Source organism: Lampetra fluviatilis, chromosome 1 (genome assembly GCF_964198595.1).
Source record: "Lampetra fluviatilis chromosome 1, kcLamFluv1.1, whole genome shotgun sequence".
Classification (NCBI taxonomy): Eukaryota; Metazoa; Chordata; class Hyperoartia; order Petromyzontiformes; family Petromyzontidae; genus Lampetra; species Lampetra fluviatilis.
In genome coordinates, this window is record NC_136275.1 from 27,501 (window position 1) to 48,452 (window position 20,952).

The window sequence follows — 20,952 nt, forward strand, 5'->3', positions numbered from 1 at the left end:
GTCGTCATTGTCGTCATCGTCATCGTCGTCGTCATCGTCGTCGTCATCGTTGTCATCGTCGTCATCGTCGTCGTCATCGTTGTCGTCATTGTCGTCATCGTCATCGTCGTCATCATTATCGTCGTCATTGTCGTCATCGTCGTCATTGTCGTCATTGTCGTCGTTGTCGTCATTGTCGTCATCATCGTCACCATGGCCACGGATGACAATCTCAACTAAGTCGCTTATCACGTGGAAATTGTCGTCATCACCATCACGACCCATGGGCAGACAGCCCGTAGTGGGCGTGTCCACTGCACGTTTCGTCATTTGTGGTTTCCACTTTCCTCTCTGTCTTGTAGTGCCGATATGCTCAAGCAGTGGCCACATCATAGCAGTGTAGTGTGTAGTGTAGTGTAAAGTAGTGTATAGTGTAGTGTATAGTGTAGTGTATAGTGTAGTGTAAAGTAGTGTATAGTGTAGTGTATAGTGTAGTGTATAGTAGTGTATAGTGTAGTTTATAGTGTAGTGTATAGTAGTGTATAGTGCAGTGTAAAGTAGTGTATAGTAGTGTATAGTGTAGTGTAAAGTAGTGTATAGTGTAGTGTATAGTAGTGTATAGTGTAGTGTATAGTGTAGTGTATAGTGTGGTGTATAGTGTAGTGTAAAGTAGTGTATAGTGTGGTGTGTAGTGTAGTGTAAAGTAGTGTATAGTGTGGTGTGTAGTGTAGTGTAAAGTAGTGTATAGTGTAGTGTATAGTAGTGTATAGTAGTGTATAGTGTAGTGTGTAGTGTAGTGTAAAGTAGTGTATAGTGTAGTGTATAGTGTAGTGTATAGTAGTGTATAGTGTAGTGTGTAGTGTAGTGTAAAGTAGTGTATAGTGTAGTGTATAGTGTAGTGTAAAGTAGTGTATAGTGTAGTGTGTAGTGTAGTGTAAAGTAGTGTATAGTGTAGTGTATAGTGTAGTGTATAGTAGTGTATAGTGTAGTTTATAGTGTAGTGTATAGTAGTGTATAGTGTAGTGTAAAGTAGTGTATAGTGTAGTGTGTAGTGTAGTGTAAAGTAGTGTATAGTGTAGTTTATAGTGTAGTGTATAGTAGTGTATAGTGCAGTGTAAAGTAGTGTATAGTTGTGTATAGTGTAGTGTAAAGTAGTGTATAGTGTAGTGTATAGTAGTGTATAGTAGTGTATAGTGTAGTGTGTAGTGTAGTGTAAAGTAGTGTATAGTGTAGTGTATAGTGTAGTGTATAGTAGTGTATAGTGTAGTTTATAGTGTAGTGTATAGTAGTGTATAGTGTAGTGTAAAGTAGTGTATAGTGTAGTGTAGTGTAAAGTAGTGTATAGTGTAGTTTATAGTAGTGTATAGTGTAGTGTATAGTGTAGTGTATAGTAGTGTATAGTGTAGTGTAAAGTAGTGTATAGTGTAGTTTATAGTCTAGTGTGTAGTTTAGTGTATAGTAGTGTATAGTGTAGTGTATAGTGTAGTGTATAGTGTAGTGTATACTAGTGTATAGTGTAGTGTATAGTGAGGGAAAAAAAGTATTTGATCCCCTGCTGATTTTGTACGTTTGCCCACTGACAAAGAAATGATCAGTCTATAATTGTAATGGCAGGTTTATTTGAACAGCGAGAGACAGAATAACAACAACAAAATCCAGAAAAACGCATGTCAAAAATGTTATGAATTGATTTGCATTTTAATGAGGGAAATAAGTATTTGACCCCCTCTGCAAAACATGACTTAGTACTTGGTGGCAATAACCTTGTTGGCAATCACAGAGGTCAGACGTTTCTTGTAGTTGGCCACCAGCTTTGCACACATCTCAGGAGGGATTTTGTCCCACTCCTCTTTGCAGATCTTCTCCAAGGCAACAAAGGAGTGGCTCAAGAAGAAGCACATTAAGGTCCTGAAGTGGCCTAGCCAGTCTCCAGACCTTAATCCCATAGCAAATCTGTGGAGGGAGCTGAAGGTTCGAGTTGCCAAACGTCAGCCTCCGAAACCTTAATGACCGTGTGTGCCAGGCAGAACTCACTGAGCACTCAAGATGCGCTGATGCTGATCCTGGAGAAGGGAGCGCCAATTGAATCAGCGCTAAAAAAGCGCCGTTATACCATCGTATAGACAGTGTTACAGTGTTGTTGTTGTTGTAGTGTCCCGGTGTTTATTGCAATCCAGAAGTGGAAACTCCAGCCCGAGTGGCGCAGTTGAACCGCCTGCGTTCTCGGCAGCTAATGCCACTGCCACCCCTTCTCTCTCCCCGTGACTCCACCCACCTCCCCCCCACCTCTCCCCCCACCCCCCACCCCCGTAACTCCCCCCCTCCCCCCCACCCACCCCCCACCTCTCTCCCCCCCCCCGTGACTCCACCCACCTCTCCCCCCCCTCCCCCCACCCCCCGTGACTCCACCCCCCCCACCCCCCACCCCCCCGCGTCTCCCCCCCCCTCCCACCCTCTCTCCCCGTGACTCCACCCCCCCACCCCCCCGCGTCTCCCCCCCTCCCACCCCCCCCGTGACTCCACCCACCTCTCCCCCCCCTCCCCCCACCCCCCGTGACTCCACCCCCCCCACCCCCCACCCCCCCGCGTCTCCCCCCCCCTCCCAGCCCTCTCTCCCCGTGACTCCACCCCCCCACCCCCCCGCGTCTCCCCCCCTCCCACCCCCCCCGTGACTCCACCCACCTCTCCCCCCGCACCCCCCACCCACCCACCCCCCTCCCAGCGTACTTCACGACTCTGCCCCGGGACGTGTCCGCCACCGAGGGCCGCGACGTGTTCCTGTCGTGCGAGTACCGGGCCCACGCGGCCGCCTCGGGGGGCTCCATCGAGATGCAGTGGTGGCACTTCCGGGACGCCGCGGGACCCCCGAGTGGGGGGCCCGGGGGCGGCGGTGGGGGGGGGCCCCCCTCCCGCGGGCCCCACACGTCCACTCGCCTGCAGGTGGCGCTTTCGCATGCACGCTCACCTGTATACTCACCTGTACACTCACCTGCACACTCACCTGCACACTCACCTGCACACTCACCTGTATACTCACCTGTACACTCACCTGCACACTCACCTGCACACTCACCTGCACACTCACCTGCACGCTCACCTGTATACTCACCTACACACTCACCTGCACGCTCACCTGCACACTCACCTGCACACTCACCTGCACGCTCACCTGTATACTCACCTACACACTCACCTGCACGCTCACCTGCACGCTCACCTGCACGCTCACCTGCACACTCACCTGTACACTCACCTGCACACTCACCTGCACGCTCACCTGCACGCTCACATGCTCGCTCACCTGTACACTCACCTGCACACTCACCTGCACGCTCACCTGCACGCTCACCTGCACGCTCACATGCTCGCTCACCTACACGCTCACCTGCACTCACCTACACACTCACCTGCACGCTCGCATGCTCGCTCACCTGCACACTCACCTGCACACTCACCTGCACGCTCACCTGCACGCTCACATGCTCGCTCACCTGCACGCTCACCTGCACACTCACCTGCACACTCACCTGCACACTCACCTGCACGCTCACATGCTCGCTCACCTGTACACTCACCTGCACACTCACCTGCACGCTCACATGCTCGCTCACCTGTACACTCACCTGCACACTCACCTGCACGCTCACATGCTCGCTCACCTGTACACTCACCTACACACTCACCTGCACGCTCGCATGCTCGCTCACCTACACGCTCACCTGCACACTCACCTGCACTCACCTACACACTCACCTGCACACTCACCTGCACACTCACACCTTCTCTCACCGCCTTTCGCTCCGAATCGACGGAGTCCGTCCCAGGCCACTCGGCGGTGTTGCCGGCCTCCAGGGAGGAGGAGGAGGAGGAGGCGGCAGGTGGTGGCGAGGTTTGGCCGCACGCCGTTTGCCTTTTCGTGCAGCGTGTACAGTGTGTGCAGCGAGTGCAGCGCGTGCAGCGCGTACAGCGCGTACAGCGTGTACAGTGTGTACAGCGCGTACAGCGCGTACAGTGTGTACAGTGTGTACAGTGCGTACAGTGTGTACAGTGTGTACAGCGCGTACAGTGTGTACAGTGTGTACAGCGCGTACAGCGTGTACAGCGCGTACAGCGCGTACAGTGTGTACAGCGCGTACAGCGCGTACAGTGTGTACAGCGTGTACAGTGTGTACAGCGCGTACAGCGTGTACAGCGTGTACAGTGTGTACAGCGCGTGCAGCGCGTACAGCGCGTACAGTGTGTACAGCGCGTACAGTGTGTACAGCGTGTACAGTGTGTACAGCGCGTACAGTGTGTACAGCGCGTACAGTGTGTACAGCGCGTACAGCGTGTACAGTGTGTACAGCGTGTACAGTGTGTACAGCGCGTGCAGCGCGTACAGCGCGTACAGTGTGTACAGCGCGTACAGCGTGTACAGTGTGTACAGCGTGTACAGCGTGTACAGCGCGTACAGTGTGTGCAGCGCGTACAGCGCGTACAGTGTGTACAGCGTGTACAGTGTGTACAGCGCGTGCAGCGCGTACAGCGTGTACAGTGTGTACAGCGCGTGCAGCGCGTACAGCGCGTACAGTGTGTACAGCGTGTACAGCGTGTACAGTGTGTACAGCGCGTGCAGCGCGTGCAGCGCGTACAGCGTGTACAGCGTGTACAGCGCGTACAGCGTGTACAGTGTGTACAGCGCGTGCAGCGCGTACAGCGCGTACAGCGTGTACAGTGTGTACAGCGCGTACAGCGCGTACAGCGCGTACAGCGCGTACAGTGTGTACAGCGTGTACAGTGTGTACAGCGCGTACAGTGTGTACAGCGCGTACAGTGTGTACAGCGCGTACAGCGCGTACAGCGCGTACAGTGTGTACAGCGCGTACAGCGTGTACAGTGTGTACAGCGCGTACAGCGCGTACAGCGCGTACAGCGCGTACAGTGTGTACAGCGTGTACAGTGTGTACAGCGCGTACAGCGTGTACAGCGTGTACAGTGTGTACAGCGTGTACAGTGTGTACAGCGCGTGCAGCGCGTACAGTGTGTACAGCGCGTACAGTGTGTGCAGCGCGTACAGCGCGTACAGTGTGTACAGCGTGTACAGTGTGTACAGCCCGTGCAGCGCGTACAGTGTGTACAGCGCGTACAGTGTGTACAGCGCGTACAGTGTGTGCAGCGCGTACAGCGCGTACAGTGTGTACAGCGTGTACAGTGTTACAGCGCGTGCAGCGCGTACAGTGTGTACAGCGTGTACAGTGTGTACAGCGCGTACAGCGCGTACAGTGTGTACAGCGTGTACAGCGAGTACAGTGTGTACAGCGTGTACAGTGTGTACAGCGCGTGCAGCGCGTACAGTGTGTACAGCGCGTACAGTGTGTGCAGCGCGTACAGCGCGTACAGTGTGTACAGCGCGTGCAGCGCGTACAGCGCGTGAAGCGCGTACAGTGTGTACAGCGTGTACAGCGCGTACAGTGTGTACAGCGCGTGCAGCGCGTACAGTGTGTACAGCGCGTACAGTGTGTACAGTGTGTACAGCGTGTACAGTGTGTACAGCGCGTGCAGCGCGTACAGCGCGTGCAGCGCGTACAGTGTGTACAGCGTGTACAGTGTGTACAGCGCGTACAGCGCGTACAGTGTGTACAGCGCGTACAGTGCGTGCAGCGCGTACAGCGCGTACAGCGTGTACAGCGCGTACAGTGTGTACAGCGCGTGCAGCGCGTGCAGCGCGTGAAGCGCGTACAGTGTGTACAGCGCGTACAGTGTGTACAGTGTGTACAGCGTGTACAGTGTGTACAGCGCGTGCAGCGCGTACAGCGCGTGCAGCGCGTACAGTGTGTACAGCGCGTGCAGCGCGTACAGTGTGTACAGCGCGTACAGCGTGTACAGCGCGTACAGCGCGTACAGTGTGTACAGCGCGTACAGTGTGTACAGCGTGTACAGCGCGTACAGCGCGTGCAGCGCGTACAGTGTGTACAGCGCGTACAGTGTGTACAGCGCGTACAGTGTGTACAGCGCGTGCAGCGCGTACAGCGTGTACAGCGCGTACAGTGTGTACAGCGCGTGCAGCGCGTACAGTGTGTACAGCGCGTACAGCGCGTGCAGCGCGTACAGTGTGTACAGCGCGTACAGCGCGTGCAGCGCGTACAGTGTGTACAGCGCGTACAGTGTGTACAGCGCGTACAGCGCGTGCAGCGCGTACAGCGTGTACAGCGCGTACAGTGTGTACAGCGCGTGCAGCGCGTACAGTGTGTACAGCGCGTACAGTGTGTACAGCGCGTACAGCGCGTGCAGCGCGTACAGCGTGTACAGCGCGTACAGTGTGTACAGCGCGTGCAGCGCGTACAGTGTGTACAGCGCGTACAGCGCGTGCAGCGCGTACAGCGTGTACAGCGCGTACAGTGTGTACAGCGCGTGCAGCGCGTACAGTGTGTACAGCGTGTGCAGCGCGTACAGTGTGTACAGCGTGTACAGCGCGTGCAGCGCGTGCAGCGCGTGCAGCGCGTGCAGCGCGTGCAGCGCGTGCAGCGCGTACAGTGTGTACAGTGTGTACAGCGCGTGCAGCGTGTACAGCGTGTACAGCGCGTACAGTGTGTACAGTGTGTACAGCGTGTGCAGCGCGTGCAGCGCGTACAGTGTGTACAGCGCGTACAGCGTGTACAGCGCGTACAGTGTGTACAGCGCGTACAGCGTGTACAGCGCGTACAGCGCGTACAGCGTGTACAGCGTGTACAGCGTGTACAGTGTGTACAGCGCGTACAGCGTGTACAGCGCGTACAGTGTGTACAGCGCGTACAGCGTGTACAGCGCGTACAGCGCGTACAGCGCGTACAGTGTGTACAGCGCGTACAGTGTGTACAGCGCGTACAGCGCGTACAGTGTGTACAGCGCGTACAGCGTGTACAGCGCGTACAGTGTGTACAGCGCGTACAGCGCGTACAGCGCGTACAGCGCGTACAGCGCGTACAGTGTGTACAGCGCGTACAGCGTGTACAGCGCGTACAGTGTGTACAGCGCGTACAGCGTGTACAGCGCGTACAGCGCGTACAGCGCGTACAGTGTGTACAGCGCGTACAGTGTGTACAGCGCGTACAGCGCGTACAGTGTGTACAGCGCGTACAGCGTGTACAGCGCGTACAGTGTGTACAGCGCGTACAGCGTGTACAGCGCGTACAGCGCGTACAGCGCGTACAGTGTGTACAGCGCGTACAGTGTGTACAGTGTGTACAGCGCGTACAGTGTGTACAGTGTGTACAGCGTGTACAGCGCGTACAGTGTGTACAGCGCGTACAGCGCGTACAGCGCGTACAGTGTGTACAGCGCGTACAGTGTGTACAGCGCGTACAGCGCGTACAGTGTGTACAGCGCGTACAGTGTGTACAGCGCGTACAGCGTGTATAGCGCGTGCAGCGCGTGCAGCGCGTACAGTGTGTACAGCGCGTACAGTGTGTACAGCGCGTACAGCGTGTACAGCGCGTGCAGCGCGTGCAGCGCGTACAGTGTGTACAGCGCGTACAGCGCGTGCAGCGCGTACAGTGTGTACAGTGTGTACAGCGCGTACAGCGTGTACAGCGTGTACAGCGCGTACAGCGCGTACAGTGTGTACAGCGCGTACAGCGCGTACAGCGCGTACAGTGTGTACAGCGCGTACAGTGTGTACAGCGCGTACAGCGCGTACAGCGCGTACAGTGTGTACAGCGCGTACAGTGTGTACAGCGTGTACAGCGCGTACAGCGCGTACAGTGTGTACAGCGCGTACAGCGTGTACAGCGCGTACAGCGCGTACAGTGTGTACAGCGCGTGCAGCGCGTACAGCGCGTACAGTGTGTACAGCGCGTACAGCGCGTACAGTGTGTACAGCGCGTACAGCGTGTGCAGCGCGTGCAGCGCGTACAGTGTGTACAGCGCGTACAGCGCGTACAGTGTGTACAGCGCGTACAGCGTGTGCAGCGCGTGCAGCGCGTACAGTGTGTACAGCGCGTACAGCGCGTACAGTGTGTACAGCGCGTACAGCGTGTACAGTGTGTACAGCGTGTGCAGCGCGTGCAGCGCGTACAGTGTGTACAGCGCGTACAGCGCGTACAGTGTGTACAGCGCGTACAGCGCGTGCAGCGCGTACTGCGTGTGCAGCGCGTACAGCGTGTACAGTGTGTACAGCGCGTACAGCGTGTGCAGCGCGTGCAGCGCGTACAGTGTGTACAGTGTGTACAGCGCGTACAGCGTGTGCAGCGCGTGCAGCGCGTGCAGCGCGTACAGTGTGTACAGCGTGTGCAGCGCGTGCAGTGTGTACAGCGCGTGCAGCGTGTACAGCGCGTGCAGCGTGTACAGCGCGTGCAGCGTGTGCAGCGCGTGCAGCGCGTGCAGCGCGTACAGCGTGTACAGCGTGTGCAGCGCGTGCAGTGTGTACAGCGTGTGCAGCGTGTGCAGCGCGTACAGTGTGTACAGCGTGTGCAGCGTGTACAGCGCGTGCAGCGCGTACAGCGTGTACAGCGTGTGCAGCGCGTGCAGTGTGTGCAGCGCGTGAGTGTGTGCAGCGCGTGCAGTGTGTGCAGCGCGTGCAGCGTGTGCAGCGCGTACAGTGTGTACAGCGTGTGCAGCGCGTGCAGTGTGTACAGCGCGTGCAGCGTGTGCAGCGCGTACAGTGTGTACAGCGTGTGCAGCGCGTGCAGTGTGTGCAGCGCGTACAGTGTGTACAGCGCGTGCAGCGTGTGCAGCGCGTGCAGCGCGTACAGTGTGTACAGCGTGTGCAGCGTGTGCAGCGCGTGCAGCGCGTACAGTGTGTACAGTGCGTACAGCGCGTGCAGCGCGTACAGCGTGTACAGCGCGTGCAGCGCGTACAGTGTGTACAGCGCGTGCAGCGTGTACAGCGTGTGCAGCGCGTACAGTGTGTACAGCGCGTGCAGCGCGTACAGCGTGTACAGCGCGTGCAGCGCGTACAGTGTGTACAGCGTGTGCAGCGTGTACAGCGTGTACAGTGTGTACAGCGTGTACAGTGTGTACAGCGCGTACAGCGTGTACAGCGTGTACAGTGTGTACAGCGTGTACAGCGTGTACAGCGCGTGCAGCGCGTACAGCGTGTACAGCGCGTGCAGCGCGTACAGTGTGTACAGCGTGTGCAGCGTGTGCAGCGTGTGCAGCGCGTACAGTGTGTACAGCGCGTGCAGCGCGTACAGCGTGTGCAGCGTGTGCAGCGTGTGCAGCGTGTGCAGCGCGTACAGTGTGTACAGCGTGTGCAGCGTGTGCAGCGTGTGCAGCGTGTGCAGCGTGTACAGCGCGTGCAGCGCGTACAGCGTGTACAGCGCGTGCAGCGCGTACAGTGTGTACAGCGTGTGCAGCGTGTGCAGCGTGTGCAGCGCGTACAGTGTGTACAGCGTGTGCAGCGCGTGCAGCGCGTGCAGTGTGTACAGCGCGTGCAGCGTGTGCAGCGTGTGCAGCGCGTGCAGTGTGTACAGCGCGTGCAGCGCGTACAGCGTGTACAGCGTGTGCAGCGTGTGCAGCGTGTGCAGCGCGTACAGTGTGTACAGCGTGTGCAGCGCGTGCAGCGCGTGCAGCGTGTGCAGCGTGTGCAGCGCGTGCAGCGCGTACAGTGTGTACAGCGTGTGCAGCGTGTGCAGCGTGTGCAGCGCGTACAGTGTGTACAGCGCGTGCAGCGCGTACAGCGTGTGCAGCGTGTGCAGCGTGTGCAGCGCGTGCAGCGCGTACAGTGTGTACAGCGTGTGCAGCGTGTGCAGCGTGTGCAGCGCGTACAGTGTGTACAGCGCGTGCAGCGCGTACAGCGTGTGCAGCGTGTGCAGCGTGTGCAGCGTGTGCAGCGCGTACAGTGTGTACAGCGTGTGCAGCGTGTGCAGCGTGTGCAGCGTGTACAGCGTGTACAGCGCGTGCAGCGCGTACAGCGTGTACAGCGCGTGCAGCGCGTACAGTGTGTACAGCGTGTACAGTGTGTACAGCGTGTACAGTGTGTACAGCGTGTACAGTGTGTACAGCGTGTGCAGCGTGTACAGCGCGTGCAGCGCGTACAGTGTGTACAGCGTGTGCAGCGTGTGCAGCGTGTGCAGCGCGTACAGTGTGTACAGCGCGTGCAGCGCGTACAGCGTGTGCAGCGCGTACAGTGTGTACAGCGTGTGCAGCGCGTGCAGCGTGTGCAGCGTGTGCAGCGCGTACAGCGCGTACAGCGTGTGCAGCGTGTACAGTGTGTACAGTGTGTACAGTGTGTACAGCGTGTGCAGCGCGTACAGCGTGTGCAGCGCGTACAGTGTGTACAGCGTGTGCAGCGCGTGCAGCGTGTGCAGCGTGTGCAGCGCGTACAGCGCGTACAGCGTGTGCAGCGTGTGCAGCGTGTACAGTGTGTACAGTGTGTACAGTGTGTACAGCGCGTGCAGCGCGTACAGCGTGTGCAGCGCGTACAGTGTGTACAGCGTGTGCAGCGTGTACAGCGTGTGCAGCGTGTGCAGCGCGTGCAGCGTGTGCAGCGCGTACAGTGTGTGCAGTGTGTACAGTGTGTACAGCGTGTGCAGCGCGTGCAGCGTGTGCAGCGCGTACAGTGTGTACAGCGTGTGCAGCGTGTACAGCGTGTGCAGCGTGTGCAGCGCGTGCAGCGTGTGCAGCGTGTACAGTGTGTACAGTGTGTACAGTGTGTACAGCGCGTGCAGCGCGTACAGCGTGTGCAGCGCGTACAGTGTGTACAGCGTGTGCAGCGTGTACAGCGTGTGCAGCGTGTGCAGCGTGTGCAGCGTGTGCAGCGCGTACAGTGTGTGCAGTGTGTACAGCGTGTGCGGCGCGTGCAGCGTGTGCAGCGCGTACAGTGTGTACAGCGTGTACAGCGTGTGCAGCGCGTACAGTGTGTACAGCGCGTACAGTGTGTACAGCGCGTACAGTGTGTACAGCGCGTGCAGCGCGTACAGTGTGTACAGCGTGTACAGTGTGTACAGTGTGTACAGCGTGTACAGCGCGTGCAGCGCGTACAGTGTGTACAGCGTGTACAGTGTGTACAGTGTGTACAGCGTGTGCAGCGCGTACAGTGTGTACAGCGCGTACAGCGCGTACAGTGTGTACAGCGCGTACAGTGTGTACAGCGCGTGCAGCGCGTACAGTGTGTACAGCGCGTGCAGCGCGTACAGTGTGTACAGCGTGTACAGTGTGTACAGTGTGTACAGCGTGTACAGCGCGTGCAGCGCGTACAGCGTGTACAGCGCGTACAGCGTGTACAGTGTGTACAGTGTGTACAGCGTGTACAGCGCGTACAGCACGTACAGTGTGTACAGCGTGTACAGCGCGTACAGCGTGTACAGTGTGTACAGCGCGTACAGCGTGTACAGTGTGTACAGCGTGTACAGCGCGTACAGCACGTACAGTGTGTACAGCGTGTACAGCGCGTACAGCGTGTACAGCGTGTACAGTGTGTACAGCGTGTACAGCGCGTACAGCACGTACAGTGTGTACAGCGTGTACAGCGCGTACAGTGCGTACAGCGCGTACAGTGTGTACAGCGTGTACAGCGCGTACAGCACGTACAGTGTGTACAGCGTGTACAGCGCGTACAGTGCGTACAGCACGTACAGTGTGTACAGCGCGTACAGCGTGTACAGCGCGTACAGCGCGTACAGTGCGTACAGCGCGTACAGTGTGTACAGCGCGTACAGCGCGTACAGCGTGTACAGCGCGTACAGCGCGTACAGTGTGTACAGCGCGTACAGTGTGTACAGCGTGTACAGCGCGTACAGCGCGTTCAGTGTGTACAGCGCGTACAGTGTGTACAGCGCGTACAGCGTGTACAGCGCGTACAGTGTGTACAGCGTGTACAGCGCGTACAGTGCGTACAGCGCGTACAGCGTGTACAGCGCGTACAGTGTGTACAGCGCGTACAGTGTGTACAGCGCGTACAGTGTGTACAGCGTGTACAGCGCGTACAGCGCGTACAGCGTGTACAGCGCGTACAGTGTGTACAGCGCGTACAGTGTGTACAGCGTGTACAGCGCGTACAGTGTGTACAGCGTGTACAGCGCGTACAGCGCGTACAGCGCGTACAGTGTGTACAGCGCGTACAGTGTGTGCAGCGCGTACAGTGTGTGCAGCGCGTACAGCGCGTACAGTGTGTACAGCGCGTACAGCGCGTACAGCGCGTACAGTGTGTACAGCGCGTACAGTGTGTACAGCGCGTACAGCGCGTACAGTGTGTACAGCGCGTACAGCGCGTACAGCGCGTACAGCGCGTACAGTGTGTACAGCGCGTACAGCGCGTACAGTGTGTACAGCGCGTACAGTGTGTACAGCGCGTACAGCGCGTACAGTGTGTACAGCGCGTACAGCGCGTACAGCGCGTACAGTGTGTACAGCGCGTACAGCGCGTACAGCGCGTACAGTGTGTACAGCGCGTACAGTGTGTACAGCGCGTACAGCGTGTACAGTGTGTACAGCGCGTACAGCGCGTACAGCGCGTACAGCGCGTACAGTGTGTACAGCGCGTACAGCGCGTACAGTGTGTACAGCGCGTACAGCGCGTACAGTGTGTACAGCGCGTACAGCGCGTACAGTGTGTACAGCGCGTACAGCGCGTACAGTGTGTACAGCGCGCACCGCAGCGGTGACCGGGGCGTCCCGTCGGATTCGAACCGCGAGCGTCTGATTCGCGTGCGGCTTCGAGTGAAATCGGAGAGTGCAAACCGCCCGCTGTCTGACTCGGCATCTCTTGTTGTTTCATCTTCTTGGTTCTTTCGGTAAAGTCACGTAGAAGGGAAGTAATAAAATAATAAAAATAAAACGTAATAATATTTTATCATGTTTTATTTTTATTAGTAATAATGAGCGTGTAGGTGAGTGTATTATTTATAATAAAAATAAAACATAATAATATGTTATTGTTTTATTTTTATTATTTTATTACTTCCCTTCTACGTGACTTTACCGAAAAATAAAACATAATAATCTTTTATTATGTTTTTTCTACGTGACTTTACCGAAAGAACCAAGAAGATGAATCCCTGCAGTCACGAAAGCTTTAAATCGAAACTCTTGTTGTTGTTTGTTTGTTTTTTGTCGGGTTTTTTTCGCCTCCGGATGTCGAAAAACATGTGGAGGCTACGAAAATCAGCGTAAGTTCGTCTCTTCTGCCTGCCCGTCTTGAGTCTTTGGGGGTTTTGCGGTGCCGGATTATCTTAGCGGCACAAGTAGCTACAAATGCTACGCGGTGCCACACTTTCAAGGGCGCCCCGCGCTAAATGCTTTCCACGCTATCAACTCCGGTTCAGTGATTCTGCACTTGCTCTATCACTATAGTACTATACCGCCTTCGACTTTTATGAAGAACGACCGGGTGTTTAAGGTTAGCGATCCGTCGTATTATCTGGCTGTGAAGCAAATGAAAAAGTACAATTGCTTTACTGTGCAAGGTAAAAATGTATGTGTTTTAATATTTACTTTTTTATTTAGGGCCCCTTTATAACATCATATGCTACAGGCCCCGCACTCGCTTCGTCCGGCACTGTGTGTTTGACGCGTGCTGGGACTTGTTCGCACAGTGCTTAGCCGCCAACCCGTGCCAACCGAGGTCTTGTGTGCCGATGGTGGTGGTGGTAGTGGTGATGATGATGGTGGTGGTGGTGGGGATGATGATGATGGTGGTGATGATGATGATGATGGTGTTGATGGTGGTAGTGGTGATGATGATGGTGGTGGTGGTGGGGATGATGATGATGGTGGTGATGATGATGATGATGGTGTTGATGGTGGTAGTGGTGATGATGATGGTGGTGGTGGTGGGGATGGTGGTGTTGATGGTGGTGGTGGTGATGATGATGGTGGTGATGGTGGTGGTGGTGGTGGTGATGATGGTGGTGGTGATGGTGGTGATGATGATGATGATGGTGGTGGTGATGATGATGATGGTGTTAATGGTGGTGGTGATGATGATGATGGTGGTGGTGATGATGATGATGGTGTTAATGGTGGTGGTGATGATGATGATGGTGGTGGTGATGATGATGATGGTGGTGATGGTGGTGGTGATGATGATGGTGTTGATAGTGGTGGTGATGATGATGATGGTGGTGATGGTGGTGGTGATGAAGATGGTGGTGTTGATGGTGGTGGTGATGATGATGGTGTTGATAGTGGTGGTGATGATGATGATGGTGGTGATGGTGGTGGTGATGAAGATGGTGGTGTTGATGGTGGTGGTGGTGATGATGATGATGGTGGTGATGGTGATGATGGTGTTGATGGTGGTGATGATGAGGGCGATTGCGAGTGACAGTAGCAGCTTGCTGCAGCTGTATCCCCGTGCCTCCCCCGTGTCTCCCCGTGCCTCCCCCGTGTCTCGCCGTGTCTCCCCCGTGTCTCCCTGCGTCTCCCCCGTGTCTCCCCGTGCCTCCCCCGTGTCTCGCCGTGTCTCCCCCGTGTCTCGCCGTGTCTCCCCCATGTCTCCCCGTGCCTCCCCCGTGTCTCCCCGTGCCTCCCCCGTGTCTCCCCCGTGTCTCCCCGTGTCTCCCCCGTGCCTCCCCCGTGTCTCCCCGTGTCTCCCCCGTGTCTCCCCGTGCCTCCCCCGTGTCTCGCCGTGTCTCCCCCGTGTCTCCCTGCGTCTCCCCCGTGTCTCCCCGTGTCTCGCCGTGTCTCCCCCATGTCTCCCCGTGCCTCCCCCGTGTCTCCCCGTGTCTCCCCCGTGCCTCCCCCGTGTCTCCCCGTGTCTCCCCCGTGTCTCCCCGTGCCTCCCCCGTGTCTCCCCCGTGTCTCCCCGTGCCTCCCCCGTGTCTCCCCGTGCCTCCCCCGTGTCTCCCCCGTGTCTCCCCGTGCCTCCCCCGTGTCTCCCCGTGCCTCCCCCGTGTCTCCCCGTGCCTCCCCCGTGTCTCCCCGTGTCTCCCCCGTGTCTCCCTGCGTCTCCCCGTGTCTCCCCGTGTCTCCCCGTGCCTCCCCCGTGTCTCCCCGTGCCTCCCCCGTGTCTCCCCCGTGTCTCCCCGTGTCTCCCCCGTGCCTCCCCCGTGTCTCCCCGTGTCTCCCCCGTGTCTCCCCGTGCCTCCCCCGTGTCTCGCCGTGTCTCCCCCGTGTCTCCCTGCGTCTCCCCCGTGTCTCCCCGTGTCTCGCCGTGTCTCCCCCATGTCTCCCCGTGCCTCCCCCGTGTCTCCCCGTGTCTCCCCCGTGCCTCCCCCGTGTCTCCCCGTGTCTCCCCCGTGTCTCCCCGTGCCTCCCCCGTGTCTCCCCCGTGTCTCCCCGTGCCTCCCCCGTGTCTCCCCGTGTCTCCCCCGTGCCTCCCCCGTGTCTCCCCGTGCCTCCCCCGTGTCTCCCCGTGCCTCCCCCGTGTCTCCCCGTGTCTCCCCCGTGTCTCCCTGCGTCTCCCCGTGTCTCCCCGTGTCTCCCCGTGCCTCCCCCGTGTCTCCCCGTGTCTCCCCGTGTCTCCCCGTGTCTCCCCCGTGTCTCCCCCGTGTCTCCCCGTGTCTCCCCAGTGTCTCCCCCGTGTCTCCCCGTGTCTCCCCCGTGTCTCCCCCGTGTCTCCCCGTGTCTCCCCCGTGTCTCCCCGTGTCTCCCCGTGTCTCCCCGTGTCTCCCCGTGTCTCCCCCGTGTCTCCCCCGTGCCTCCCCAGTGTCTCCCTGCGTCTCCCCCGTGTCTCCCCGTGCCTCCCCCGTGTCTCCCCGTGTCTCCCCGTGTCTCCCCCGTGTCTCCCCATGTCTCCCCCGTGTCTCCCTGCGTCTCCCCCGTGTCTCCCCGCGCCTCCCCCGTGTCTCCCCGTGCCTCCCCCGTGTCTCCCCGTGCCTCCCCCGTGTCTCCCCGTGCCTCCCCCGTGTCTCCCCGTGCCTCCCCCGTGTCTCCCCGTGTCTCCCCCGTGTCTCCCCGTGTCTCCCCCGTGTCTCCCCGTGCCTCCCCCGTGTCTCCCCGTGCCTCCCCCGTGTCTCCCCGTGTCTCCCCCGTGTCTCCCCGTGTCTCCCCCGTGTCTCCCCGTGTCTCCCCCGTGTCTCCCCGTGCCTCCCCCGTGTCTCCCCGCGTCTCCCCCGTGTCTCCCCGTGTCTCCCCATGTCTCCCCGTGCCTCCCCCATGTCTCCCCGTGCCTCCCCCGTGTCTCCCCGTCCCTCCCCCGTGCCTCCCCCGTGTCTCCCCGTGTCTCCCCCGTGTCTCCCCGTGCCTCCCCCGTGTCTCCCCGTGTCTCCCCCGTGTCTCCCCCGTGTCTCCCCGTGCCTCCCCCGTGTCTCCCCGTGTCTCCCCCGTGTCTCCCCGTGCCTCCCCCGTGTCTCCCCGTGTCTCCCCCGTGTCTCCCCGCGTCTCCCCCGTGTCTCCCTGTGTCTCCCCCGTGTCTCCCCGTGCCTCCCCCGTGTCTCCCTGCGTCTCCCCCGTGTCTCCCCGTGTCTCCCCCGTGTCTCCCTGTGTCTCCCCCGTGTCTCCCCGTGTCTCCCCCGTGTCTCCCTGCGTCTCCCCCGTGTCTCCCCGTGTCTCCCCGTGTCTCCCCGTGCCTCCCCGTGCCTCCCCCTTGTCTCCCCCGCGTCTACCCCGTGTCTCCCCGTGTCTCCCCCGTGTCTCCCCGTGTCTCCCCCGTGTCTCCCCGTGTCTCCCCCGTGCCTCCCCCGTGTCTCCCCGTGTCTCCCCGTGTCTCCCCCGTGTCTCCCCGTGTCTCCCCCGTGTCTCCCCGTGTCTCCCCCGTGTCTCCCCGTGTCTCCCCGTGTCTCCCCGTGTCTCCCCCGTGTCTCCCCGTGTCTCCCCCGTGCCTCCCCCGTGTCTCCCCCGTGTCTCCCCGTGTCTCCCCGTGTCTCCCCCGTGTCTCCCCGTGTCTCCCCGTGCCTCCCCCGTGTCTCCCCGTGTCTCCCCGTGTCTCCCCGTGTCTCCCCCGTGTCTCCCCGTGCCTCCCCCGTGTCTCCCTGCGTCTCCCCCGTGTCTCCCCGTGTCTCCCCCGTGTCTCCCTGTGTCTCCCCCGTGTCTCCCCCGTGTCTCCCCGTGTCTCCCCGTGTCTCCCCCGTGTCTCCCCCGCGTCTACCCCGTGTCTCCCCGTGTCTCCCCCGTGTCTCCCCGTGTCTCCCCCGTGCCTCCCCCGTGTCTCCCCGTGTCTCCCCGTGTCTCCCCCGTGTCTCCCCGTGTCTCCCCCGTGTCTCCCCGTGTCTCCCCCGTGTCTCCCCCGTGTCTCCCCGTGTCTCCCCGTGTCTCCCCGTGTCTCCCCCGTGTCTCCCCGTGTCTCCCCCGTGCCTCCCCCGTGTCTCCCCGTGCCTCACCCGTGTCTCCCCGTGTCTCCCCCGTGTCTCCCCGTGTCTCCCCGTGTCTCCCCCGTGTCTCCCCGTGCCTCCCCCGTGTCTCCCCGTGTCTCCCCGTGTCTCCCCCGTGTCTCCCCGTGCCCCCCGTGTCTCCCCGTGTCTCCCCGTGTCTCCCCCGTGTCTCCCCGTGCCTCCCCCGTGTCTCCCCGTGTCTCCCCCGTGTCTCCCCGTGTCTCCCTGTGTCTCCCCCGTGTCTCCCCCGTGTCTCCCCGTGTCTCCCCGTGTCTCCCCCGTGTCTCCCCGTGTCTCCCCGTGTCTCCCCGTGTCTCCCCCGTGTCTCCCCGTGTCTCCCCCGTGCCTCCCCCGTGTCTCCCCGTGTCTCCCCCGTGTCTCCCCGTGTCTCCCCCGTGTCTCCCCCGTCTCACTACGTGTCCCCACCACGTGTCCCCACCCCGTGTAGACGGTGCGAGTGATTGGCAGTGACATCAACAACACGCTCCGGCTGGCCCACGTGGGTCCGCGCGACGCGGGCCTCTACGAGTGCCGAGTCAGCGACCGCAGCGGCGCGCGCGCCCAGGAGCACAAAGCGCGCGCCACTCTGCACGTGGGCAGCAGCAGCAGCAGTAGCAGCAGCAGCAGCAGTAGCGGCAGCAGCAGCAGCGCGCAGCCGCGACGCGACTCGCAGGTGAGTGTGTAGCTGTGTGTGTGTACACCTGTGTGTGTGTACACGTACCTGTGTGTGTGTGTACACCTGTGTGTGTGTACACCTGTGTGTGTGTGTGTACACGTACCTGTGTGTGTGTGTATACACCTGTGTGTGTGTACACCTGTGTGTGTGTGTACACGTACCTGTGTGTGTGTGTATATGTAATGTAGTAACTCCACGGGAGACGACTTCACGGGTAACACACTCTTTATTTTATCAAACTTGGTTACAGGTGACTAACACCTACTTTGTATCTCGGGTGACAAACACCCACTTAGCTACTTGGCGACTAACGCCCACTGAGTTACTCGGATGACCAACATCCACTTAGTACTCGGGTGACAAACACCCACTTAGCTACTTGGCGACTAACGCCCACTGAGCTACTCGGATGACCAACATCCTCTTAGCTACTTGGCGACTAACGCCACTGAGCTACTCGGATGACCAACATCCACTTAGTACTCGGGTGACAAACACCCACTTAGCTACTTGGCGACTAACGCCACTGAGCTACTCGGATGACCAACATCCACTTAGTACTCGGGTGACAAACACCCACTTAGCTACTTGGCGACTAACGCCCACTGAGCTACTCGGATGACCAACATCCACTTAGCTACTCGGCGACTAACGCCACTGAGCTACTCGGATGACCAACATCCACTTAGCTACTCGGCGACTAACGCCACTGAGCTACTCGGCTTCACTAGGTCTTCAGCTCCGTCTTCGGGTCTTCAACTGGGTAACTCTCCCCGGGTGCTCTCGCGCGTCCCCCTTTATACCCCACCTGCGGACGTCGCTGCGAGCACCCGCTTATTCAACCAATCGCCGGGCGCTGGCTACGATCCTCTTTTCCCACATCTCATCGTGCCTCACCACTCACTCCGCGCCGCCTCGTCATCTGTCACTCCCGGCGCGCGCGTCCACACCACGCTCACAACGCGTGCCCAACCCCGCACCCCGCGCCGCCCCGTGATCCATCACTGTCACAGTCGGCGCACGTCAATACCACCACTACATCACCCCCTACCACATAGCTCGCAGCCGCCCCGGCTGCTACAAAAATATACAAACCCTCCCTGTGTGCCCCGTAACACAACACAACAACAAGAACAACAACTAAGCTAACAACACAACACGACGCGAACACCACCATCCGCAACCCTCAACCAATGCCACCGCGACAATAGAACAATATATACAAACCGGCGAGTGACAATAGCAATGTGTATACAAAAAAAATAAATGGAAAATTTTTTTTTTTCTTTCGACTCGTGCAGTGTCCCCTTTTCTTCCGAGCGTCCCTACAACGGGACATTACCCCGGCAGAGGGGAACACCGGGCGAGCTCGGTGTAGAGCACAAAAAAACCGTCCTCATGAAAATTGTTGAGACCTAGCCCGAGTCCGCCTTGCCGGTCCGTCGTACGGCACCAGACGCGGTTGAACGTCCGGTGGTGCCGGCGGTTCAGGAAGACATCGGCCAGGCATCGAGGACTCGTGCGTGCCCCGGGGTTCAGGCTCTCGACGGTCAGCAGCCGTCAAGCCCGAGGCACCTGGGGGTGGGTCAGGTGGAGACACGTGAGGAGCAGCCTGCGACACCTCCCTCCCCGAGTCGACGGTCACATCACACGCCCGGTCGTCACGGCACAGAACGGGGTCACACGGTGCCGCATAGGGCTTCAGTCGGGAGGGGTGCACATACCAACGGCCTTTCCCCCATTTAATCTGTATACTCTGGGGTCGTGCAACCCGCACAATTTCCACCGGTCCCCTCCAAGGTCTCAACAACTTGGGGGACGTAGCCAACGGTGCATGTGGACAATGCAGCCAGGCCTTATCGCCTGGTTTCCAATCATGCGTATGCACCCTCCGCTCATGCAATTTCTCGTTTGCAATTTGCCGCGACCGCGAATTCAACCTTGCCGCCTCCCGCGCTTCAGTCAATTTGGCGATATTAAATTTGATGTGGTCTGCCAATTTAGATTTTGCACGTGGCTGGGAAATCCCCAGTTGGACGTCCATGGCCGGATCGGCCTCCCGCCCATACATAAGAAAAAATGGGGAAAACCCCGTCGCCGCATGAGGGGCCATTCGATAGGCCGCGAGTACCCCCGGCACCTGTAAGTCCCAATCAACCTGATCGTCGCAGACCTGTTGGCACAACATAGACGTAATCGTCCTGTTCAGACGCTCAACCATCCCGTCAGTCTGCGGGTGGTAGGGGGAAGTACGCACTTTCTTTGTACCCAACAGGTCGCACACCTCGCGCAACAAAACGCTCGAAAAATTCTTCCCTTGATCCGTCAGCAAGCGTTCGGGGGCGCCCTTGCCCAACACATAACCCTGGACAAAGGCGTCCGCCACCGCCGCAGCCGACTGGTTGGCGAGCGGCCATGCCATAGGCCATCGGGTGAAGTATTCCACGCCAACCAGCAGGAACCTATTTCCCCTTGGTGTAACCGGAAAGGGCCCCAAGATGTCCAACGCTACCAATTCGTTTATACGCGAAACCTGAATGGATTGCAGCGGTGGATTAGCTGCCAATGGTGGCGGTTTCCTTTTTGCGCACCCTACGCATCCCTTAAGAATATTCGCCACGTCGTTACCCATCCCCGGCCAATAATAGTCTCGCTGGATTAGGGCGAGCGTTTTGTGAAAACCCAGATGCATGAGCCGTTCATGAGCTGCCAGAACAACCCTACCCCGCATAGCAACAGGCACAACGAGCACGTGACGCCGGGACATGTTGTCCCACCTCATCAAAAGGCCCTGTCTGCACACCCAGGAACCGACCCGCGCCTCCCCTTCTTCGGGAGCGCCAACTTTCCGACGCAGCGTAAGTAGGGAGCTGTCGGACATCTGGAGGCGGCCCCACTCAATGAGGGGCAACGACAACAGCGAATCCCTCCCCGTGGGGGCGTCCTCTCCCGGGGTGTCAGTGGCGGCGAGCGCAACTCCCGGGGTGCCGGCGACCGGGGGTTTGCACCGCGCTGATCCCAACAAACATGTGCAGTCCGTGCACGGCGGCAACCGCGACAAGGCGTCCGCGTTTGAGTGCCGCAACCCCTTGCGGTAAATCGTCGTGAATTGGTAGTCTTGAAGGACCTCCAACCATCGGGACAATTGGC

At 59.0% G+C, this 20,952-nt stretch overlaps 1 protein-coding gene across 1 annotated transcript in view; it reads left to right on the top strand.

The window, feature by feature from the left end:
- Positions 1-20,952, top strand: part of LOC144944701 (V-set and transmembrane domain-containing protein 2B-like) — a 44,490-nt gene that overhangs the window by 18,513 nt on the left and 5,025 nt on the right. Inside the window, exons 3-5 of the mRNA XM_078873075.1 lie at positions 2,702-2,919; positions 13,029-13,043; positions 17,575-17,799. Of these exons, the coding sequence (XP_078729201.1) occupies positions 2,702-2,919; positions 13,029-13,043; positions 17,575-17,799 (458 nt within the window). The remainder of the gene's footprint in view (positions 1-2,701; positions 2,920-13,028; positions 13,044-17,574; positions 17,800-20,952) is intronic.